General features: G+C 51.4%; 1 protein-coding gene across 1 annotated transcript in view; it reads left to right on the forward strand.

The window, feature by feature from the left end:
* Cachd1 (cache domain containing 1) overlaps nucleotides 1-25,057 on the forward strand; it is a 135,177-nt gene that overhangs the window by 98,738 nt on the left and 11,382 nt on the right. Inside the window, exons 9-20 of the mRNA XM_010605231.1 lie at nucleotides 1,050-1,283; nucleotides 4,931-5,080; nucleotides 5,860-5,983; nucleotides 7,424-7,541; nucleotides 11,164-11,332; nucleotides 15,355-15,497; nucleotides 15,947-16,128; nucleotides 16,795-16,905; nucleotides 20,427-20,549; nucleotides 22,277-22,376; nucleotides 22,466-22,582; nucleotides 24,812-24,972. Of these exons, the coding sequence (XP_010603533.1) occupies nucleotides 1,050-1,283; nucleotides 4,931-5,080; nucleotides 5,860-5,983; nucleotides 7,424-7,541; nucleotides 11,164-11,332; nucleotides 15,355-15,497; nucleotides 15,947-16,128; nucleotides 16,795-16,905; nucleotides 20,427-20,549; nucleotides 22,277-22,376; nucleotides 22,466-22,582; nucleotides 24,812-24,972 (1,732 nt within the window). The remainder of the gene's footprint in view (nucleotides 1-1,049; nucleotides 1,284-4,930; nucleotides 5,081-5,859; nucleotides 5,984-7,423; nucleotides 7,542-11,163; nucleotides 11,333-15,354; nucleotides 15,498-15,946; nucleotides 16,129-16,794; nucleotides 16,906-20,426; nucleotides 20,550-22,276; nucleotides 22,377-22,465; nucleotides 22,583-24,811; nucleotides 24,973-25,057) is intronic.

The following is a 25,057-nucleotide window of genomic DNA, read 5'->3' on the forward strand; positions in this document are numbered from 1 at the left end:
TCCATTGCACGAGTGGTGTGAAGTCCAAGTTTATCTAAATACGGTGTTTTAAAAGACAGAGTGTATCCAATAAATCCTGTCCCTGCTTGAGAAATGGACTTCCACGGGGGAAATATGTATCTTCCCTCTGTAGAAAGGATAAAAACACTATGGTAGGTGAGCCGTGAAGACATTTGATTCCTTTTAATGTCTGAAGCTTTGTGGTTTGCCATTAATCTTCAAGAGTATGAAGCCAGAATGTTTTTAAATCAATGGAAGGATCTCAATAGAGACTAAAATCATTTGAATTTGTTTACTGCGATACCCATATGAGATCGGTTACTGATCCTTTTGACTAGGTTCCAACAATAGCAAACTTTAAAAGGTGGTTTATAAAATTTATTTTTGTACTATAGATTTCAGATGTTCTACGACAGTACCTACCCGTCTGCCCTAATTTTCTAAGTTTTCAAAGCCCCAAAATATAAAAAATATACATTAAATAAATCAAATTCAGTATTCTAACAATATCGACCATGGAAACATTTGTAATAAACATGAGCTCTTAAAGGAACAGGATTTTGAACCATCACTAAATGCAAACCATGATTATTTTCATTTAGTTTCATGAAATTTTAGCAAGTGGTTTTATAAGCAAAGAAAGAATAAAATGGTAAACTTCTATGCTTTAAAGCTCTTACAGTTTCACCTACTATTTTAAATTAAATGCAGGCTTGTTACCCATTACTTTTGCTTTTATATATTAAATGCAGCAAAAGAATTTAAAACCTATAATTAAACTTTTTGAGGAGAGCACACCCCTACCAGATGGGATCCTTTATCTACCGACGGGCCTTTCACCGTTAGCTCTAGAAGAGGCCCTCGGCCCTGCTGACCATGGAAGGCACAGTGCTCAGCCTGTTCTTCATGGAGGAAGTGTGATCCGTATCCCTGCTCCTGTCATCCCTGCACAGCCACAGAGGAGTGAGGAGTCAGATATGCTGGGCCAGAAAGGCAGGACGAGCGCGTGTAACCAGCTGCTCCCGCCGTCTCCCTTGCTTTACTTTCAGATGGGGTGACGGGTCTGAAGGAGTTGGCTTTCCTGCGGGACCTGGCTGAGCAGAACTCGGGGAAGTACGGGGTGCCTGACCGCAGTGCCCTGCCCGTGACCAAGGGCAGCATGATGGTGCTTAACCAGCTGAGTAACCTGGAGACCACGGTGGGCAGGTTCTACACCAATCTTCCCAACCGCATGATCGACGAAGCCGTCTTCAGCCTCCCCTTTTCCGACGAGATGGGAGATGGTGAGTCTGGGAACTTGCTGCCAAACAGGAAGTGAAGACAGGTGGGCCCACTCTATCTGGAGCCTGGACTGCTGTATCCTCAGCCCTCTAACCTTAACGTCACACTGGGGAGCAGAAGTCCCCGCCCTGTCCTTCCTGTTGCCCTGGATGCAGTGGCACCAGGGCTTGAGGGTGAGGCTTCTGAGGATTCTCTAGTGTCCACACATAGTCAGCTGGGACCCACAGGCCCCTTTGCACCCTGAGTGTGCAAAGTGAGGTGGCCTTGGGATCCCTCCAAAGGCAGGTGGCACTGTGCAGCCTGGCTTGGATGAGCTCTCAAACCCCCGTCTCCCACCAAAGTCTTTGGTGACATGTGTAATCTCAATAATTCTCCATTTGTTCATCTGCCAGATGAGGAATAAATCTTCCAAGTGTTCAGAATCAGTTAGATTACAAATAACATTTTGGTAACAGGCATACTACCCAACCATGTGTGTTTTACTAACTTTTTTGTGGGGAGGTACCGGATTTCGAACTTGGGTTCTTGAGCTTGCACAGCAGGCGGTGGAACCCCTGAGCTAAATCCCCAGCCCTTCATTTTATTTTTTAATGTACCTTTTTTGTTATTATGATACCCATAATGTAATATCGAGAAAAGTATTTCACTTCATACGACCCAATATCCTGATCTAAAAGAATGGGAAATAGATTTCCTTTGGAGAAGTTACAAAGATGACATATGTGCAAAGTTGCTGTTGATGGCTGGCCAACAGCACATTCACAGTGAAAATACAGTCTTTTTCTTTTCTTCCTCATGTTCTCGCTTAACCTTTCCCTATACCCTTCACAGAGAAGACTGAAGGGAAGCTAATTCCTACCCAGACAGCAGCATCACAATCCAACATTTTGTGTTACATTCAGTTAATAGGAACTCTCATATATATGGGTATTCAAAGAAAACTGACTTGTAAAGAGTAGCAAGCCCAGAGGGAATGTGTTTCCCAGAAACAAGTAAACATATTCTTCTGTGAAGAAGAAATAGGGAACTGCTGTTAAAACTCAGGTTCTATCCCTGCTCTTTCTAATGGGACCTACAGGTGTAGAATGGGAATTCCTACCTTTCAGGAAGGTTATTTTCCTGCCAAGTTAAAAGATTATATTCCAAACACAGTTGGCTTTTCATGCATTCATTAGTATTGCCACGGACCACCCCACTCTGTGCCAGGCATGGTGGGTAAGGCACGCATCTTACATCTGATAGGAGAAACACAGATGAGAAATTCTACAATGACTATCCTGAAACCTAGCTCCTTGGAAACTCAGGAGTAAACAGCCAAATTCTGTTATCACTGGGAGGGTGAGGTCCTTCCTAAACTTCACCTCTGCCACCCCAGGAGCTATTCCGCAGGCTTTAAGCTGAAGTATGTATAAAATCTTGGTTGCCTGTTGGCTGATGGTGTCCAAATGTTGGTCCTGAGGGCCTGGGCTGTGAATCCACATTTAGAGATCTATGGAATTCACCTAATAGTGTGTGCCTTTTCGTTCTGTCTCCAGCCCTTAGAAGTACTGGGCAACACATGCTCATGATGTGAGATGTCGGTGTAAAGAAGCCCACGGCTCTGATTCAAAGCCACCACAGATTAAAGTATCACTTTCTGGACATTTAATTTTCAAAAGCAACTCTGTGTGCTTGAGGTTAAGGTGGAGCATTTGAGAATTTTGTACATGTGGCAGGAATTCACATACCATTCAAATTCCATTTGCCACATAGTGCAGAAGTTGGAGTATGTTTCTTTTTTTAAAAACTTTGTCTCAACGTGTCCAGGAAACAGAAATTCAGAACGCGTGTGCTTTCTGGTCATGGGGTATTCCTGTGGAGCTTTGCTGATCTGTGCGAATGGCTGTAGTCGGGGTGAGGATGTCGCTCAGCCGTGGGCACTTGCTCCACATGCAGGAGGCCCTGGGCTCTGTCCCCAGAGCCGCAACAGAAACAAACGTGGCTCTAATCTTAGCAGAGGTCCCAGGGAAGTTTGGCCTTCATCGCGGGACTATGTCACCATGCCAGCCCTCAGAGCGCTGCTCCTCACACTCGCCATCCCTTCACCGGGGAGTCCTGAGGGAGAACCTCCCCCGCAGAATTCACCTAGACCCTTGTGCAGGCTGTGTTACTTTGCAGTGTTTTAAAGCAGAGGAAACACGTTCTAAATGTGACCTGCTTCGAGAGTGCTCTCAAAATCAGCAGACACCCAGTGCGTGCCTTGTCACAGACTTCCACGCAGTGCCCATTTCCTCCCCTGCTCATGGTTTAGAAAGGCCAGCTGCCTCTCCTGGGTGTGGGAGTTAGGTTTAGGGTTAGGGTTTCGGGTCAGCCGTCAGCTCGGGGGAACACAGGATCCAGACAGAGATGCCGTCTGCCTCTGGGTTCGGAGCCCTGCAAGGGTGGTGCCGTGGGGCAGGGCAGATTGTTCTGTCTCCAGCCACTCTGGCCCATCAGGGCCTCCATCATCAAGGTGGCCGGGGGAGCCCGATGCCAGGAGCTGGGCTGTGCCCTCCCTGCCACACAGTGTCCCTCCTCCTGCACGTTCGCCTCCTGTGTGCTCTTCCTTTGCCTTAAGTATCGCAGGGCTTTTGTACATCCCGTGAGCTAAGTATGGTTGTGTATTTTGATGAAATTATTTTTCTAAAAAAGAAAATGTACTCGAGACTGATGAAACCTGACGCACTTACTCTCCCGCCCTGTCCATGAGAGTGTGGGGACTCCTGGCCTACCTGGACACGTTTCTTCAGAAGCTGGATTTCTCCATCACCGCTCAAAGTTCCATGAGGTGGATTCTTCCCTCTGTGCAATGCCCGGTCTCTCAGTTCCTGAGGGCATCAGGGATCTTGATAAACGGTGCCTGTGCAGAGTTCCTGTCTCTTGCTCTAGAATCTCCTAGAAACCAGGAAAGCCGTTGCCGCTGTGTCCCCAACACTTACGTGCGGGCAGGGCTCAGAGACGTCCTGAGACCCCAGACTCCCCACTGCATACGGTGAAGGTTTAAATTCACATTTATTCCGGTAAAAGACAGAGTGCCCTTGATCTGCCTCACAGTCCTCCTCCCCCTTCTCCTCCAGCACACTCTTCCTGTCACCTGGCCACTGCCGCAGCTCTGGAGTGCTCTTTCCTGAGAGTCTATAGTGGCGCTGACTTGGCTGCCTCAGTGTCCTGAATGGATTCCAAACGCTTTCCTTTTATGGCCATTTTGACTTTGGGGAAGAGTCAGAAGTCGCAGGTGCCAGATCTGGTGAATTAAGTTGGACGAGATAACAGCGTCTTGTTTTTATGAGCTGCCTTTCTGCTGCATGTGTTTTTGATCACACTCCAGAAAGAGGGCTCCAGAGCTGCTGCAGAAAGTGAAAAGGATGAGTGAGTTCAAAGTGGGGAGAGTTTCTGGAGGGGACGAGTGGCAACGTATCTTTTGCTCTAATACACACTTTAAGGTGAAACATTCACCGTGTATTTTGTTCATGCCTCCTTCTCTCTGGCAAAAGCAGGGGTCGTTCCTGCGTCACGTGGGAAGTTTTTCTCCCAAGCGGAGCTGAGACTGTGGATGTTTTCTTCTGCTTCCCTGGAGCACTTTCCAGAGCCTTCCTGTCCAGCCTTTTAAAAATGATGTTTCGTTGCACAGGTTTGATAATGACCGTGAGTAAGCCCTGTTACTTTGGAAACCTCTTGCTGGGCATCGTGGGGGTGGACGTGAATCTGGCCTACATCCTTGAAGATGTAACCTATTACCAAGACTCCCTGGCGTCCTACACATTCCTCATAGATGACAAAGGTAATGGGCTGAGCCTCAGTCCCTCCCTGAGCTTCTCAGAGACAGTAAAGATGGTGTTTAAAGAAAAGCAGTGTGGCTAGGACCAGTACCATGAAGACGGCAGTCAGTCTGCGAAGTACACGGGTCTCTGTGTTGTGTGGAGGGTGGGTACGGTTCTTTGTAACATGGGATCCTGGCTGGAAGTGGTGCCCCAGACCCATAACCCTAGCAGGTGGGAGGCTGAAGCAGGGCCATCTCTCTGGGCTCGAGGCCAGCCTGAGCTACGTGACAAGACCCTGTCTCATAAAAAAATAAAATAAAAGGGTGTGGTCCTTTGGGTCATGTCCAACCAATACCCCACCCTTCGTTTTCTTTTCTGCTCTTTTTTGTCCAAAGAGGAATTATTTTGGGCCACATATAAAATATACAATATAATCTATATGTCTCAAAATTTATTTTTAAATTTTTTCATTATAATATTAAAGTAGGCAATAAAAAATGCAGGTTTGCCAGCTGCATGGTTTTTTGTTTATATTGTTATCTTTAGATTTATTGGCACTGGGTTCATGTGGCAGATCAGAACATTTCATAAATTGAAAACCAGTACTGCCAAAATATTCTCAGTAACGTACGGCCCCTCCTGCTCTGCGGGCATCTCATGTAAGCGCGTAACGAGCAGCATGGGCTTTGCTTGGACTGGTGCGTGGCACAGGGAGGGGCCTGGATCTGGAGCGCGGGCGCTGTGGTGGCACCAGGGCTCCCACCGCGGCTCTCACCGCGTACTCTGCTTCCGGTTCCAGGCTACACGCTGATGCACCCGTCTCTCACCAGGCCGTACCTACTGTCCGAGCCCCCGCTCCACACGGACATCATCCACTATGAAAACATCCCTAAATTTGAGTTGGTTCGGCAGAATATCCTAAGGTAAGAGATAGGGGAGTCATAGCTTTTTTTTTTCTGAGAGGGGACTTAATGAGTTCAGAATGAGGGGCAGCACAAAATACACAGTGTTTAGATTTTTAGAGCATAGTACAGGAAAGGATACATTGCCTGGAGTGGTCGAAGTGAGGGAGTGTTTTGAGTGTTAACCTTTTACTATAATAAATGTATGTAGACATTGACCATGTTTGTTACCCTTCTTGATCAAACATTTACGGCCATTTCTGTCAAATAAAAGCATGACGCTGTGTCCTTATCCAACTTGTTCACCAGATCTAGCACAGTTTGACTTCTGTCTCCCCCCGCCCCCGAATTAAAAATCACCAGGAGGGCTGGGGACTTAGCTCAGTGGTTCTGCTGCCTGTCTCGCAGCACAAGGACCTGAGTTGGATCCCCGGTGCCAATAAATAAATAAACCAACCAACCAGGAAAGGGAAGTGTTCTGAATCCATTCAGGATATCGAGGCAGCCAGGACAGTGCAACTAAAGACCCTCCGGAGAGAGGACTCCAGAGCTGCTGTGGGAAGCGGCCAGGACGGTGGGACGAGTGTGCTCGAAGGGAGGGGGAAGAGAAAATAATCATAATGTGTCTTTTACTGTAATATATTTATACATATATATGTTTTGTTTTGTTTTGTTTGTTTGTTTTGGAGACAGGGTCTCACTAGGTAGTTGAGACTGACCTGGAACTCACTATGTAGCCCAGGCTGGTCTCAAACTCGCAACAATCCTCCTGCCTCCCAAGTGCTGGGATTACAGGTGTGCCCCACCACGCCTGGCTGTGTAATATGTATTTTTTAATTAAATACCATAGTTTTCAGGTGAGGGTTTACTATAGAGTATAGGACAAGTATATAATCATTTTGTTGCTATCAAAATATTCTGAGTACTTTTTTCAAGAGGCTACTAGGTAAGATTTTCTTGGCTTCATGTAGTAGACAAAGTGTCAGAACTATTGTTTGCTTATAAAGTCTTACAAAGCCAATTTGACTTTCATATTCTTTTTAATTATAAAATAAGCTCTATGATATCATTTTTAAAAAATACTCTGAGCTGGGTGTGGTTGTGCACGCCTTTAATCCCAGCACTTTGGAGGCTGAGGCAGGCGGTTCGCTGTGAGTTCGAGACCAGCCTGGGCTGCATAGTGAGTTCCATGTCAGTCTCAACTACATAGTGAAACCCTGTCTCAAAAAACTAAACAAAACAACAAAATACCCTGGCTGTAACAAACTAGAAAATATCAGCAAGAATAAAAGTTTAAGTGAAGGACTAGCCCTGCTGCATTTGCCAAAAAATCATTCGGCAAAGTCCTGTCCGTTCAAAGCTCCACAGCTCCTCCGAAATCAGCAGGGCCCAGGACGCTGGTCTTCTGGCTGGCCCGTGTGAAGCACCTCATCTTACCTTCCGTTTCTGTTTCCCGGCCAGCCTCCCCCTGGGCAGCCAGGTCATCTCTGTCCCGGTGAACTCGTCCCTGTCCTGGCACATCAGCAAGCTGCGGGAGGCGGGGAAGGAGACCTACAACGTCAGCTACGCCTGGAAGATGGTGCGTGGGGCGGCGGCACAGTCCTCTCCCCGGGGCACTGGGGGCTGGGGCAGCACGAGAGCCTCCCTCAGGTGCCCGCGATCCTCTCCTGCGCTGTTCATAAAGCCAGCAGTTGCTCAAGATGGATAAACCCAAGCATAGAAAGTGAACGATGTGCTTCCCTCTGCCTTGCCTTTGACCTCCTATTCCACACCAGAACCACTTGGGTTCATTTCCAGAAAATCAGGCGCGCACGCATGTGTGTGTTTGGACATACACGTGCACAGGCCTGAACAGCTATAGAATATCACACTGTACAGATAGGACACCTTTCTTTACCCAGTCGCCTGTTACTTTATTCTACATACAGGTCAGGTTTTTTTAATCATTTAAACTCAAATTAAGGAAGTTGGGTTTTAAAAACAAAAAAAGGAGATAACGAAAATCTGGTCATGGTGCACACAGCTCAGTAGGCTGAGGCAGGAGGATCACAAGTTCAAGCGTAGCCTGGGAAGCTTTGTGACTTAGTTAAAAGTTAAAATTTTTGAAAAGAACCTCTGTGCCCACTTTCTCTTCCAAGCCTCCTTCAGCAGCTGGGCCTCAGCGAACCGTACAGAAGCAGAACCCAGCACACCCTGTCCACATCGCTGTGTTGCTCCCCCTCCTCTACCTCCCCAGTGTGCCATGCTGATGCTGTTGTGGGCCCTGCGTCTGTAACTGGCCAAAAGAGGAAAGCTCTGCTTTTCTGTGGTCCGGTCGTAGTCATTAAACTTCAGGTGCTGGCATAGCTACCATCCAGCCTGCTGTCTCCAGATGGATCACTGTCCATCCCTTTACGAGCAAGTGTACATCAGGAGGTTAAGTTCTTGTGATGCTGTCTCCCCAGCATCGACCTCAACCTCAAGGTGGACACCAGTAATCAGAGTGCACCTTGACTTTGAAACTCAGTCCCTTCCTGAGGGCTGGCTGTGACTCCAGTCGGTCAGTGGAGGCCCAACTCCTCCACACGGCCTTCAGAGTCTCTCTCCTGCACACAGGCCGATCTCAGGGACTTTAGAGAGACCCCGGCCCAGGATTTCTCGTTAACCCCACACAGGAGAGGATGCTGTGCTGCTCCTTCCAGGACTCTTGACAGTGAAGTCTGTATCTGAGGCCATCTGGAAGCACAGGTAGCCGGCATTTGGACCGTAACTCAAGACTTTGGTCGTAACTAAAAACTAAAATTCCAGACAAAACCCAAGTTGTTGATATGTCAGGCCGGTCACAACTTGGGGTCCACAGTAAACAGAGCCCCACGTGCCATCGGCATCTGGGACGGGAACCCACAATCCTCAGCCTTCCTGTTTGGTTCTCAGAGTATCATTCTGGCATTGCCAACTAAGCAGTAAGCAACCAGAAGCAAAACCTGAAACAGTGAAAGTATTTGAGAAGTTTATGCTTACAAGCTATTCTCTCGGCATTTACTGCTCGGAAATACAAATTTGAGGGGCAGGAATCTAGTTTGAAACCTTTTAGCCACTCCTCTTATAGCTTTTCTCCCCTTAGAATCTGGCACCAGCTGCCCTTATCTTTAAATTTGTATAATTATTGAACATTAATTGCTTCACTTTCATATGAGAAAGGATGAGCCTGCTACCGAAATTCTTTGCCGAAAACTAGTCCTGAGATTGTTGGCCTCCAGAAGCACTCACTTGCATCTCCCGAGAACTTCCATGTTGATGCCTGTGGATGCTGGGAGAGAAAGAAGACCGCGTAGGCATCTGTGTGACCTCGGCCCTGTTCGTAAACCCAGTGTCACTACTTTGGAAGGAGGTGTCCTCTTCCAGAGCCCTTTTCACCGTGATACTGATAGCTTCTGGCCGCCCTGGATGCAGTCACTCCGGGGGAAGTGTGAGCTCCCTGTAGTTCTGAAATGGCCCAGCGATCCCTTAGTGAAAATTCAGGAAGCAATGAGATTCAAGATGAAAGTAAGTGGCTTGCCAGTTACCTAGTAACAAGGGCAGATACTGTCAAGCTTCCTTGAGTTACGGAGAGCAGGTTCCCATCTTGTCCTGAAGATCGGGTGCTAGTCGCATAACCTAAGGGGCACTCTTGGTGCCAAGAGCGAAGGGCCGCCCAGCCCACACTGCTGCGTTGGGTCCGGAATGTATCTCAGTGCTCCCGCGGGCTGTTAGTGGCCTCGAAAGATCGCTCTAGCACTGGGTGACCCAGGCCTGCTTTTGAGCGCCTGACGAGGCCGTGTGGCAGAGGAGGGCTGCGTGTGACAGGGCAGGAGAGTGTTTCCGGGACGTTCCCCTCCGAGCCGGAGCCCGATTGCCAGCAGTGAACAGCGCGGCTTCCTGGAAAGGCTGCGGTCCCTTTCCGTGCAGCGGAGAACGCGAAGGAAGACCAATACAGAAGCATGTTCTCCTGAGGAGTATTTTAGGTTGCTACCTTTAGAACCGTAGGGTGGCCTTTCCCTTTTCTCTTCTGGAATAGACCCATTTCAAAGTCGTGTTCTGTTTTTCTGATCGGGCTTTGTTCCTCCGCTCACGGGAGCCTGTGACAGGCACGCTCAGGGTAAAGACGACTGGGAGAAAGAGCAGAGGCTGCTCGCTCTCTACGTGGGACGTGAAGGAAGGGGGGGTGGATTTGCTGATCTAACTGCGTGTCTTTGCCAGCAGCCCTCTAAAGCGGTTGTAGGAGGATACAAGTTGTTCTGTGTTGAGATCGCGCAGCCCTTCCTGGAACCTTCAGTTGCTCTTAGTCTGGCCTGCCTCGCATGCAATTTCCCCTCAGTCGCTGAATATAAATCATTCAAGCTGCCATTTGCTTCTGACTTCTCTGGTCCTTGCCCTTGTCATTTATTTACAAGCCCTCTTCCCACGGCCCGGTATCACACTCAGCCACACTGCATCGAGTGTCCTGCCCCACAGGCAGCTGTACCACCACACAGACGGAGTGGCGGGAAGCACGGTGGTCAGTGACACCGGAGTCACCTCCGTTGTCGCTGGGTGGGGGACCCCTAGGCGCTGTCGTGACCGTCCAGCCCTGCCACTGTATGTGGTCACTTGTTATGTCTTTTGTGTGTTTGTGGTTATTTTTCTCACTGAGTCTTATTTGAGCACCTGTCTTGAGGAGGAAATGAAGACGCAAGAGCTCGAGTTTCCACACAGGAGCCAAATCCTTTAAGCTCGGGGCTCTCCCCCTGCCTGGGTCTGCAGCCCAGTGTCAGTAGGCTGTGCCGGGAGTGGTGGGCCTGCGCTTCTGGTGAACTTGAGTAGCGGCATTGGTCTCAGCTTGCCGGGAAAGCAGAAAGCATTAGCCGGGAACCCAGTGAATGAGCTAGGTTCTGTTGTGGCTTTTCACGTTTCCCCTGAGTGAGGACTCAGAGCTGACTTGTAAATAGATTGTCAGAACACTTGCTGCAGAACCAACTAGGTGTTTTCCAGCCCAGATAGAGGCGTGGTGCTGTTAGCCCTGGGGTTACCTCTGCCCTTGAATACACCATTGAGCGAAAGAGGCACCTTTCACTCGTTCATCAAATACTCCGTGAACACTTTCTAGGTGAGAGTAGAAAACCGAGCCAGCAGGAAACTCCGATGTCCTTGTCCCCACGGATCCTTTGCTTTCTGTGTTAGAAATTCTTTACTGATTTTTGCAGGTGCAAGACACGTCCTTTATTCTGTGCATTGTGGTGATACAACCGGAAATACCCGTCAAACAGCTGAAGAACCTCAACACCGTGCCCAGCAGCAAGCTGCTGTACCACCGCCTGGACCTGCTGGGCCAGCCTAGCGCCTGCCTCCACTTCAAGCAGCTGGCCACCCTCGGTAGGAACCAGCCCCAGGCCCTGCACCCTGTGCCTGCAGTGCCGGGCAGGGGACAGTGTGAGGGAAGTCAGAAGCCTCCCTTGGGTCCCAGCACCCCACAGATTCCAGGATGGGGTCTGTGTGCTGGCGATGCACTCACGCCTGTGGGAGGAGCTCTCACTGGAAACCAGAGGGGAGTAGGACGGGAAGGGGGCAATGAAGAAGTGTGGGCATAGGCGACATTCCGTCCTGCTCCCGACTCCGAGTGGCCGGGGTGCACCACGGGTGAAGGAGCCACGCTGCCACGGCTCCCCTAAAGGTCCCCTGACCTGGATGGCACTGTCCCACCGTCCTGGCCGCTTCCTGCAGCAGCTCTGGAGTCCTCTCCTGAGGGTCTTTTTCAGCTGTGCTGTCCCTGCTGCATCGATGTCCTGAACCAATTCAAAGCCTGTCTATTTCATGATCATTTTGACTTTGGGCAAGAGCCAGAAGTCGCATGGTGCCAGATGCAGGCAGTAAGGTAGACGGGACGCACTGTAGTATTTTTATCTGACAAGTTGCACGTCTGACAGGTGATAATAGATGCTGTATTAAAGCAAAGACATTGCCATTACCCCCCGCCCATACTCTCACTTATTTCAAACACAATTATTCTTGGAAATGTATCCTTCCTGTAATGAGTTCAAGGTGAACACTCACTGTGTCCTTCTGTCCCCACACACCAGAGTTTGCCTGGACTCCGCAGAGGGGCGCTGTGTTTGTCCCCGTAGTTGCTCCCGGATCCCTTCTCCTGCCAGGCGGGTGGTGTCAGTAGCCCACAGGCGGTGCATAGTCACGCGTGAGCCTTTTTCCTTTCATCACTGTGTCCCCTTTCTGGCCCTCTTGTTCTTTCCTGGGCTCCAGTGCGCTCCGCCTGGAATCAGTGGAGCAGCCCCATGTTCGTCAGATCCATCTTGGCCCCTTCATTGGACCCGCATCTCTAGGGGCTGCAGTCTGTGTGGCCAGACCCCATGGGAGGTCACAGTTCGTGAAGCAGGTGTCCCTTTGTTCCTGCTGGACATACTTGGAGCAGGCGAACTGCTCCAAGTGAGGGGCCCGTGTTGGAAGAGGATGGAGGACGGGCATCTCCACTCCGCATTCCCAGGAGAGCGCCGGAGTGGAGCTCCTCCCGTGGATCCCATTCCAGCACATTCTTCCCAGACCTGAGCTCGCTGCAGGGCCTCTTCTGCGAGTCGCTCCAGCTGTGTGCACAATTTAGAGAAAACTGGGCTATCGGTCAAAGAAGGCTGGGTTTACATTTACTAGTCTGTTTTGATTGGGGCTTTACGGTCTTTGTTTCTATACAAAAGAAGATGTTATTTTTCATACTTTTAAAAGCGCTTTACCCTTTTCTGTGCCAGCAAGCCAGACACTTCTGTGGGTGGGAAGGAGGTGGCTGTTCTAAAGCTCCAGGCTGTGCAGTGTAGCAGCTGTGTCTGGGATGGGCTTCCGCCAGATGCCATTGCTTCCTCCTCTTCCTCACAGCTTTGGGATCCAGTGTGGTGATCCCAGCCCACGGCAGCTCCTGAGCTCTGAATGGGGCCGGATCGGAAGGTCTGGGAAGTGTGAACAGCACAGCTAATTTTTACATTGGCTGTTAACAGTAATCGTATTTTTGACACGTTGGGTCCCACCAATTTGTTTTCATAATGTATTTCTTTTAGTGTGTTACTAGAAAAGTTAATTTCATTCGTGGGCTGCGTTGTATTCAGTCTGATGGCACTGCCTCTTCAAGATTACTCAGGAGCTGTAGAAGTTATCAGCCCCAGTGCTGTACGCAGTCCCTTTCCACCACGCAGGAGACCCTGTGCAGTATGGCGGGGTCACCGAGGCTGCGTAGGGTCTGTTAGTGATGAAACTAAGAGAAATACAAGAAAAAGAGAATGGAAAACAGGACATTGGGGTGACTGATTTCCTTAATGGTGAGGATTTTGAGATTTGGGGAGATTAAATATATATGTCAGAGCTGCCTTCAAGAGGGGTGGTGGAAATACATCACAAAAAAGACAAGAATTTTTGGACAAGTGCATCATCTAGGCAAACATGATGATACAGGCCTGTAATCTTAGCACTCTAGGAAGCTGAGGCAGGAGAACTCCCAAGTTCAAACCCAGTGTGGCCCTGAGTGACTTAGTGAAACACTGTGTCAAAAATAAACAGTGAAAGAAAGGGCTGGGGATATGAAGTGTGAAGGCCCTGGGTTCAGTCCCCCATACCACCTCTCCCCCAGTGTGCGTGCGTGCGTGTGTGTGTGTGTGTGTGTGTGTGTGTGTGTCTCCTGGACAAAGGGCCCAAGGCCCTGGCTTCATGTCTTCATTTCTGTTTTTGCTCCATCCTACTCTTGCAGCCTTTTCTAAAACCTCCGTCTCTCGCTTCACAAAGGCTGTCAGGCGTGGTGACACACACACACTCCCGTAATCCAGCGCACAGGAGGATCGCCGTGCTGTTCTGTGGTTTTCCTCTATCTTCCTGGTCCTTTGTCTCCTGGACTGGGTCTGAAGCCCCTGGAGCTCAGGGACCATCCCTGCCATCTTCTGGTGCATCCTTGCTTGGAGGGCACACAGACAAACCTGCCGAGTATTAGGGACAGCCTGGCCTTCGCAGCCTCCCTCCACCGTGCCAGCAAGCTCCCAAGATACCCTAGGAGATGTCAGCAGAACCAGCAGGAGATCACACGACGGGAAGCTGTCTCCTGCGCGTGGCAGACTGGGTCTTGTGGACCCGTCCTGAGAACCCTGGGTGGGCGCGTAATCCTGGGTTAAACCTTGGAAATCACTGTAGAACCGTGGGGATGGTGAGGAACGACGGGGTGAACCCAGGGAAGGGCACCCTGGGGACCATTCTTGCCGTGCACGGCTCTGCCCGCCTGCTTGAGGACGCTTCTTGGTCCCGGGAATAGGGGCAGAGAGGAGCGGAAAGTAAGTGGCTATGTGCTGGGGCCGTTCGCCCGGGCGGGCCGGGCAGTGGCCTGGTCCACAGTGAAGTCAGTGTTGTTCACACCCGCGTTTCTACCACCTGCCCAGCCTCCTGCAGCTCGGACCTCGGCAGACTCCACCCTGCCCAGGGCTCCTCCTGAGAAGGACTCCGTGCCCTTAGCTTCGGGCTATCCCTGCAGACTCCTTCGGAGTGTTCGTTTGTTTGTTTGTTTTTAACTCAAGTGGTATTTCAGTCTTACACCCAAGTACAGTCCAGGTCCCAGTTTAGGCCCATGTGATGGCACACGCCTATCATCTCAGCACTCTGAGAGGCTGAGGCAGGGAAATCCCCAGCCTGGGCAACTTAGCAACTTAGGGAGACCCTGCCCTGCCTCAATTTAACAATTTTTAAAGTAGCTCAGTGTGAAGGTCCTGGATTCGATCTCCAGTACTAGAAAAAATACTCTCCAGGCTATAAGGAAACAAGATAGCATGGGGGAGAATGGACGAAAGGAATAAAAAAATGACCCATGGTTTAAATAAGACGGTGCTTTCTAGTGCTTTCCTAAAACACGAGATTGAACAGTGGAAATTCCAGAAAGATTTCCTGGTTTTGTGTCTTCAATAGGGAACTGCGCTTTTCTGTCAGACAGGACAGGAGTCGTTACCGGTGCGGCCCACTCCGGTTTATGTTCGGTTGAGCTACTCCGTGGCAAGCGTCAGACTTGAGTTTGATTTTTGCGGTGGTGCCTCTGCTCGCTCTTTCTTCTCCTAATTAACACCCATCGCGTTGCTGGGATAGATGGAGATGGCCGTCCTTGCTGAGCACCTGCGTGTGCCCAGCCCTCTGCCCCACACTGTGCCCGTGATGTGTTTTCACCGTCACCTTCGGTTCAGTGCCATTGTTCCCCTGCTCTGGGTGAGAAACTGGTCCGGGTCCAGCTCTCAGTGGGGCCCAGTTCCACCCTGCCTGGCTGCAGGTCTCTGCCTCCCTCGTGGGACCGTGCACTCCAGCAGCAGCGAGCGCCATCGCCCTTGCGGTTTGGCTGGGCCCGCGTTCCAAGGCCCTGTCCCCACGTTGTCTTGCAGAGAGCCCCACCGTCATGCTGGCGGCCGGCAGCTTCTCCTCTCCCTACGAGCACCTCAGCCAGCCTGAGACCAGGCGCATGGCGGAGCATTACACCGCTTACCTCAGTGACAACACCCGCCTCATCGCCAACCCGGGGCTCAAGGTAGCACTCGGCGCGTGTGGGCCTGAGTCCTGCTGGGGCCTCTGGAGGGGTGGGGTGGCCGAGGCCCTGGGCCTTGGGAGCGAGGCTCGGCTGGGGTTTCCGGGGCAGGGTAGGGGTGCACTCACGAGACCAGCGGAAACTTCCCGCCCCGGTTTTCCCAGGGGAAGGACGAGGAGGCCCCCGCTGTGTGGATAAACTCAAGTGGGTGTCTCGCGCCTCCCCCGTGGGATTTTTTCTACTTAAGCCCAGGCACCGGCGAGGGTGGCCAGCAGCGACCATCTGTTTTTGTGAACCTCTGTCTTTCCTGAGTCTGGCTGCATCCCCCTGCCGTGGAGGACTTTCAGACTTGGCCTTGGCTTCTCTGGGAGACAGCGCTGGCCGCTCGGCCAGCCGCCCTGCTCTTTCATGTGATTCTCACGGAGCCCCGCCGTGTCCCCCTTGGTTGCCAGTTCTCTGTGCGGAATGAAGTGATGGCGACCAGCCACGTCGCGGACGAGTGGATGGCACAGACGGAAGTGAGCAGCCTGAACGCGTACATTGTCCGCCGTTACATAGCAACGCCCAACGGCGTCCTCAGAATCTACCCCGGCTCCCTCATGGACAAAGCCTTCGATGCCACTCGGAGACAGTGGTGAGTGGGCTGCCCCCTCGCACGGTGGGGGCACGCAGCCCGGCCAGCTCACAGTCACATCCCGGGGGACGCCTCCCGGGCGGGGGACCTTGGTCACCTCCGCTGTGGCACTGCGCGCAGCCAGGTGGGTTTTCTCTGCCTGCAAAGCTCCTGTCTCACGGAGGCTTGGAGCCCGGCCCGGCGAGTGCATGCCCTGTGCGATCCCTGCCTCTCGTGGCGTGTCCTCCTTAGCGGTGGAGAGCAGCTTGCGTCACGTGGCCCTGGCATCAGATTGTAGCTCGGGCGTGACCTGCACCAAAAATACAGAAACATTCTTTTACTTGTGGGATTTGTTCTAGTCTGATCTGCAAGAATGCAACATTGCCGGGTGCATTGTTTCTACCTCGTTCATTAATCCCTTTTTTATTTTAGCCTCTAAGACCTCTGTAGTGCAGATCTGGGTAAAAGCTCAGGCCTACAATGAGTTTAGTATCTGTTCTGAAGAGAAGGGATTTCACCTTCCCTTCACCTCATGCTGATGCTGCCGTCAGACACAGACAGGAGAAACCCTGGGGTTCCGTACCACAGACCCAGTTAGGATAACTGCATTACCGGGTTGCCCTTGCTCACCCTCCCTGGGCACTGCCAGTGTCTTTGCCCCTCCAGCCCGTCTGTGTCCCCCCCTAGGTATCTCCACGCAGTGGCCAATCCGGGCCTGATTTCTCTGACCGGCCCTTACCTGGATGTCGGAGGAGCCGGCTACGTCGTGACGATCAGCCACACGATCCATTCTTCCAGGTAAAATTGTAACTGATTTGTGGTCATTGCAGATCCGTGCGGAATAGTTTCCAACTCAACAGAATGGGAGGCGCCTAGCCTCCTGCGGTCTGTGAACGGAGTGACTGGGACTCGGGTCCTCTCAGGGCTGAGCTTGGCCGCGTGTGGCAGCTGTGAGAGGGGAGGACCACGCTGGTGTGCGGAGCGCTCTCACAGGAGCCCGGGTTAGCAGAGGCTGCCTAGGTTCTCCCGAGCTGAGAGCACTTGTGACAGAAGAGAGTGCAGAGCATCAGGCTATCGCTGTGGTATTTGGGCCTAAGTCTTTGGAGTTATGAGAGTTGTTTCCTTTGTAATTTGTCCTGGAAACTGTCTGCTGAAAGAACGGGCTTTTTGGAAATTGATTTTCCCAGAACGCCGCGTGATGTCGCTGTCACTGTAACGCAGCTCAGTGCCTTACATTTCCTGCGCTTTGGGGCTCCCGTGGTCTCCTTGCTACTGTCAGCAAGATGCCCTGGAGAGGCCGGCAGCCCCTGTCGTGTGATCCCTGGCACACTCGGAGGGGCTGAGCTGTCCCTGGCGGTTCCTGTGTGCTGAGGGGCTGTGTTGAGTTGGGTTCCTCTAGTGCGGGGCATGGGACCAGGAGTCGTGACCACCGTGGCCTGCGTCTCACAGGCAGCCGAATGCTGACCCCTTGGCCAGGCGTGGGGTCTGCGCCTGGACCATAACCGTTGGCGCGTAGAAAAGCCGCGCTCATCAGAAGAGGCCCTCGGTGCTGCTGCTGACAGCCCAGCCCGCCTGTGGGGTGCACACCCGTGAGGCTACCCGGCCCTGTGTGCATTCGCCTCTGTTGGGCAGGAGTAATAAAGGCTGTTTCTTTGCATGAACCGCGTCACCGGGGTCTTGGATTGCAATGTCACGTGATGCCTAGGAACCCTTAAGTCGGGAAGACTTGGGTTCGGGAAGACTTGGGTTCAGGCCCACTTTGCGGTTACCTTGCCACTGCACCTTTGACCTACACAGGTCTAAGCAGAGCAGGGTGGCAGGGCGACCCCAGGATCCCAAATCGCCCCGGGCCTGTGCACCCCAGCACAAGTATCTGCCTCTGCCCCATTCCGGATGCAGTCACCGGCCGGGGCCTTTGAGTGCTTCGCTGGGCGGAGTGCGATGTTACCTGTTAGGGCTTACAGCTGTGTGTTTTGCATTTGGTGGAGTTGGGGCCACAAGTTCTCTGCCTCTTGCAGTCCTCAGAGCAGCAGGGGCTGGGATGGGGGATGGGTGGGTAGCTCGTGCCGCTTGTCAGATGACTTCTGGAGATTTGGGCCTGTGCGCCTTCTTGGGGACCCGGCCCTGAGACAGGGCTCGCCGGTTATTTGCAGGACTATAAATGATCCTCTTTTTTCTTTTGTTTCCTCACCAAAGAAAGAGGGCTATGGGCCTATTGGAAATGATTATTTTAAGGACTAAAATAATAAACTTAAAGCCTTTAGAACAATACCTGGTACATGATTCAGGCTCAGTCAATCTTACTTTTATCATTTTTGGGTCCCAGGAGCACTTTGGCCTCATGTGTAAAGCAGAGGTGCCTGTGTCCTTGTCCAGTCAGCTGGATGGGAGTCCTGGATAACGTCCCAAGTACAGGGCGATTGTTTTTATTGTCAAGCTGTCCCTGCTTTGAGCAGGGGTCTGCAGAGGCCCGAGGAAGAGCTCATGCTGATGTTCAGCTTGAGTTAGGGAGGGCTTTCTAACCCGCGCTCCCTGACTGGCTGCTGGCAGCGGCTCTGGCGTCCCTTCCAAGGTGTTGTCACAGCTTCGCGTTCTCTGGTCTGACAGTGCCGGTGGTGCTGACACTGGTGGCGCTGACTGAAGGACTGGTCCCATGTTCGGGCGTTTTGTTTTTGTGGCAGTGAGAATCTCTGAGAGGTATTGCAGGCAGCCTGGTCTGATGTGCTTGGAAATGTGGGATTGTTTGGATTTTTCCATGAAATTCTTTATGAGTTGCTCTGGCAACCATACAGCTATGTGAAATGCAGATGAAAACGTGAGTCTGGACGCACAGGGACGCTGCCAGCTGCCACCTCGGCGTCGTGAACTTCCCAGGGCAGAGAGCAGCTGCGTCCAGGAAGTTCAGAAACAGAATTCACTTCTGCAGGCCCCGAGGTGCTTTCCAGGGAGGCGGCCATGGTGCCGTAGAAAGAATTATGATTCCTTTTCAGCTTCATCACAGGAAATTAAATGAGTGGAATTGCTTGGAAGCCCTGCGTGCTTCACAGCTGACTTAATGGCTGGGAAAGTGTGCATGGAGTTGGAGATGCCAGGTCCCGTGCCCGGGTCGCTAGCTGTCCACGGTGTGACACCAGCCAAGGCCTCACTTCCCGATCCTTGTGGGGGGAGCAGGAGATAATTAAGGATTTGGTGGTTTCCCCTTTGGTGTTTTCCAACAGGAGGATAGGAACAAAGGATGGCTCTTAAGACCGTGTTGGGAAAACGTAGATCACAAAGAGCCTGCGTTCCCAGTGGAAAGTCGATGCTTGCATTACATGGCTGGCTATTTTTTTGAAGAGCGCTTTCTGTAAAAGAAGGACAAATTCATCCTCCACCAGGCAGGGGTCCAACCTCTCTGTTCTCTCCTGAGTTGCTTCTTCTTGGCACTTGCTGGGGTTGCGTGCAGCTTTCGAGGTACAGATAAACACACATCTCACTTCATCCCAGAAACAGGCTTGTGAGGCGGGTACTGTGCCTGTCTCCACTTTCTAGCCAGAAAACTGGCACTTACCAGGGGTTGGTAGCAACCCCCAAGGCTGGTCAACAGAAAGAGCAAGGCTAGCGCTAGTTTGTCTTCTAACAAGCAGGCACCGCCTCAGATGCCCAGCCTTCTCTCCCTGGCCCAGGAAGCCGGTGAGTCCTCACATCACACTGCTCTGCGGAGTCCACCCTAGAGTGTGAGAAGAAAGCTAGACGAAGTCTTGTGTGGCCTTAGGCCAGCCAGTGCGGATCCTTGAGATCAGTGTGCCCGGATCTCAAAGGAAGGGAGTGGGGTGGCTCGGGTCCCTCGTCCACGTCAGAGAACTGCTGGAAGTGACCGTAGTAGCGAGGCTTCCACCGCCCACCCTGATAACCCGCTCAATATTCCTGCCGAACAATCCAGCCACTTTCTGAATGACCCGAGCAGGCCACCAGCTCCTTCCAGAGATGCGCATGTTTTGGGCTGGTCTTGTCAGGAAGTCGCACTTTGGTTTCGGTGTTTTCTCTCACGAAACCTCAAGCGAACATAAAATCTGTCTAAGCACTCTGCGAAGCTGAGGCAAAAAGACTGCAAGCTCAAGCCCAGCCCAGCCCCGGCAGTTTATTATGATGCCACCTCAGACTTTTATGGGTGAGGGTAAACTCAGTATGAAGGCTCTGGGTTCAGTCTCCACTGTCGCCACCAAACGTTTTGTGGGGAGGAGCTGTGGGAATGATTTCCGGGGCTACACAAGTCCCTGCGACTGAACTCATCTTTACCCATAACTAAGCCCCGCCTCTTGTTCTCTTTCCACGGGAAGTACACAGCTGTCTTCCGGGCACACCGTGGCAGTGATGGGCATTGACTTCACACTGAGGTACTTCTACAAGGTCCTCATGGACCTGTTGCCAGTATGTAACCAAGATGGCGGCAACAAAATAAGGTAAGCCCCGGTGGGACAGCATTGCCCGTCCACGGACAAGAGGAAAGGTAAAAGATGTCAGGCACCTCTGGCCAAATGGCAACCACCATGTAGTCACAGTCAGGACATGAAACTGAAACTAGGTATGGTGGTGCATGTCTGTTATCCCAGAACTCTGGAGGCTGAGGCAGGAGGATCACAAGTTTGAGGCCAGCCTAGGCTACATAGCAACTTCAGGGTTGACTTGGAGAAGTGAGACCCTTTCTCAAAACCTGCAGGAAAGAGGGGAGGGAGGGAAGAAGGGAATTAATTGAATTTATGGCCTGAGTATTCTATTTAGGTTTGGGGTTTTTTTTGTTTTTTTTTTTACCCTTCAGTAAGATGTATGCTGTTTATGATTTGAAAAATACAACACATAACAAGGGCCGTGGCTGCCACCTGGCACCGGAAGCCCTATTTCCCTAGAAATCAGTAATTAGAGGCTTCGGTATCTCTGGTAATGGAATGACCAGAGTGTACTCTCGGGTAGTACTTTTGATGTTAACTTAGTCATTACACCAGAGGCTTTGTGAAGCTGCAGCAGTTTAGATGGCTGCTTTCACATTTCCCCAGAAGGAGGCTCACAGAACTAGAAGTCGTTGCATCCTGCGTTTCAGAAGTACACGTCTGATCAAAGCGAGAGCATTCCCTTGATTTAACGCAACCCACTTTTAAAAATAGCTTCCCGCGCCGGGGACTTAGCTCAGTGGTTCCGCTACCTTCCTCACAAGCACAAGGGGCCCGAATTCGATCCCCAGTACCAAAAAAATAAAAATAGAAATAGCTTCCCTGGCTCCATGTCATGTCTTCACTTCGAGTCACTGCTGAAATCACATTGGGCTGTGGTGGAGACTCACCGGTGTCCTAGTGACAGGACACGACAGTAAAGCAGAAGAGAGTCTCAGTGAAAGCAAAGCGTGTTGGTATTTCCGTCAGATCCATTTCTTTATCCCCAGGTATATTTAGTGTGTGTTTCCCGTGGGAGGAAGAACTTTATTTCCCTTAAACTTTATGCCCATAAATACTCAAGTCTACTTCCTCCCAGTTTTCCTTCCTCTGAAAAAGGAGACTTCCTGATTACACACCCTTGCCAAAGACTTCAGGGTCTGCCGGAGACACATGTTGTCGGGTTCCAGTCCCTACCTGCCCAGTACGTGACAGAGGCCTGAGAAATAAACACACTAAGAGACAGAACTAGGAGAGAAAGCGGAGCCAGGACAACCAAAGCCGGTGCGACCGACAAAGGCCCTGGCCAGTCCCAGCCGCTGACTTATTGGTAGTCAGCTGGGGTAAAGGCAGGCTGCATGCAGTTTCTGTGTAAACAGGGCTAATGCAAACAGAGCTCCTAGAGGACAAGACAAAGTGTTCTCAAATTAGGAGCAGAATAGACGAAATATGTGGTGTAATTAGAAACTGTCCTAGTCTGAAGGTTTTAGATGTGGGAACGGAATTTAGATGTGAGTTACTCTGACTTCAGTCCACAGGCTTTACTGGACTCACTTTTCAAAACAAGCCGATGTGGATGTGGGGTTAGCTCTTCACGGCCTGCCTTGGGCATAATCAGCGTTACGTTTGTCTGCGAGGGTCTGTGGTGCTGGGGTGGGGCAGGCACGCTGTGGACCTCACTGGGCCACCACAGGCGGCCACCCCGAGAAGGAGCCGCGTCCCCTCATTTCTCAGTGCGTTTTCACGGCGTCGCCTTCTCCCAGGTGCTTCATCATGGAGGACAGGGGCTACCTGGTGGCGCATCCGACGCTCATCGACCCCAAGGGACACGCCCCGGTGGAGCAGCAGCACATCACGCACAAGGTACTGCCAGGTACCGGCGCGGCGGCCGCAGCTGCAGCCCACCTGGCTTGCTACACGGCGTCCGCCACTCTTCTCTTTGGCCTTGTCAGGAGCCCCTGGTGGCCAACGACATCCTGAACCACCCCAACTTCGTGAAGAAGAACCTGTGCAACAGCTTCAGCGACCGCACCGTGCAGAGGTTCTACAAGTTCAACACCAGCCTCGTGGTGAGTTGGGTCCCTGGCTCCCGTCGGTCCTTCCTGTACGGAACCGGAAGTGGAGGGTGCTCCTGGCCGGGTGTCATGCCCGCCCACCCCATTGCCTCCGAATCACCTGCAGGTACGAGGGGACGGGACCTTTGTCCAGCCGGAAAGCCCAGACCATAGAGGGATCACTTTAGATCACCACGGTTGGTGTTTAGTTTGGTCCCCCTCTCTCTGAACCATCTGCTGATGTCGGTTCCCACACACTTACAAAACACGTGTAGCCCCTGTGCCCCCCTTCCGGTCCCCTAGCATCCCTCGGCCTCCTCTGTTCCTGAGGCCCTGGTGTGGGCGAGTGTCGTGGAGATCATCTGAAAAGAATTGCTTGTTGCACCTCAGCCTCTCAGCAGAACTTGAGTTCCTGCAGAATTTACCTGGTTAGGGCTGGAGATCTTGAAGACATTCTTAATTAATTTATAAATCTCTAATTGAGAAAGATCTAAAATGGGGAATGATGGAACTAACATTCAGAGAGTTACAGGAAGCCTTTATTTTTATAGTTTAGAACTGGTGTTGGTGTCGGTCATTTAATGTGTAACCATTTTCAAGGGTGCACTGAGCTCCGCTGAAAATCTTAAACTGACTGTCACAAAGTCGATGACAAACAGGAATTTGTCCGGTGGAAGACTGTTTAAAAAGTTGAGTACATAGTGGAACTGGGCCTTCAAAGCGGCCCCCACTGTGCCTTGAGCAACACTGTCTCTGAAGGGGGCTCAGACATCTAGCAGAGAGGCTGCTGAAGTCTCCTCGTGAGGATCCAGCTCGTCCCGTGTGTCTGCCATCGGTTCTGTTACAAGGGTGATCAAAAGTGCAGTAAATGTGTAAATTCTGTTAAGGCAAAGCACACATTGCCATGGCTATGCCTCAGACTCCTCCGCTTGCCCTGAACACACCCATCCTCATGGTCCTGGCCACTCTGCAGCAGCTCCGAGTCCTTTCCTGAGCGTCTTTATGAGGTCTTATAAAAGACGCAGCCAGTGCTGCTCCTGCTGCTGAGTAGCACAGCAGCACACCGGGCCGGTGAACACGACACAGTTCTCTGTGATTATTCGCCTTGTTCGCTGGATCTGGCTCAGCCCGACTTCCAGCTCTTCCCCAAAGTCAAAATGACCAAGGAAGGGAAATGTTTTAAATGGACTCAAGGCATCGAGGACAGCGCAGCTGAAGGCCCTCTGGGAAGAACTCTCCAGAGCGGCTGCCGGAAGCAGCGAGAACAGTGGAGCCCGTGTTCAAACCCAGGGGCGGATTCTGATGGGAATGTGTCTTTTACTGTAATTCCTTGCTTTTTATGTAAATATATCACACTTTCCCATCACCCCTTGTGTTGTTTCTGGGCTCACCAGCATGCTGGAGTAGAAATGCTTCAGAAAGAAGTCTGAGTTGGATGTGAATTAAAATAATTTCCTAGTGGCCTGAGATACCTCAGTGTGGAGTTGGACTGTGGAAAGAACTTCCAGTGTCACAGCTCTCCGAGTTTGTCTGTCCCTACCTCACGCCTGCATACGTAAGAGCTCAACAGCACGGAAATCAGCAAGGGGTAAATAATTTTCCCAGGAAAGACGACACGTGCAAAAGATAGTGACAACATAACATCACAGCTCTGCTTTTGAATCTTTGGTTTCCACATACAGTGGACAAATTCGGCGAGAGGAGAGCTGTGACCTTTGCTTGTTACAGGCTGAAGGGATATTGCTTTATTTGGATTAAGTGTTCTGGGAGCAGGAAATTAACCTCTTACAGAGGCTTTGGCTTTTTAATTTTAGTATTCCAGAAGGAGAAAGGCTTGTGAAGCAAGGGACAGCAGTGCAGTGTGTTTTGTGGTCAAGTTCGTCTTTTGATAAATTTTAAACTGTCCCTTACTTGAAAATGGTCTTTCTTCTCATTGAAGTTTGCATTTTTATGATACATTGGTACGTTTTTCAAAAGCATATTATAAAAAGAATCAGCTGTACAGTGTGTGTGTGTGTGTGTGTGTGTGTGTGTGTGGGTGGGTGGGTGTGTGTGTGCAAGCCCAGACGAAAGACTGCCTGGCGTACATGTGATCAAATGGGAATTCTCCGCTCGGTGGGATCAGGAGCAGTTTTCTCCCACACTGCAGCGGGACGTCCCTCTCTGGGCAGAAGCTGGCCCGGCCGCTGCTTGGGTCTGGGGCTATGTTGCCAGTGCAGTCACCTGACCCTTCCTGCTCTGCAGGGGGACCTCACCAACCTCGTGCACGGCAGCCACTGCTCCAAGTACAGACTGGCGAGGATCCCGGGCACCAACGCATTCGTCGGCATCGTCAACGAGACGTGCGACTCGCTGGCCTTCTGCGCGTGCAGCATGGTGGACCGGCTCTGTCTCAACTGTCACCGGTGGGCGGCGACGGCCCCGCGCTGTTACCACGCAGCTGATGCAGCCCCGCGGGCGGCCTCTCACCGCAGAAGGCCGGGGTGGGGC

Source organism: Fukomys damarensis, unplaced genomic scaffold (genome assembly GCF_012274545.1).
Source record: "Fukomys damarensis isolate Sample0158 unplaced genomic scaffold, DMR_v1.0_HiC HiC_scaffold_33, whole genome shotgun sequence".
Classification (NCBI taxonomy): domain Eukaryota; kingdom Metazoa; phylum Chordata; class Mammalia; order Rodentia; family Bathyergidae; genus Fukomys; species Fukomys damarensis.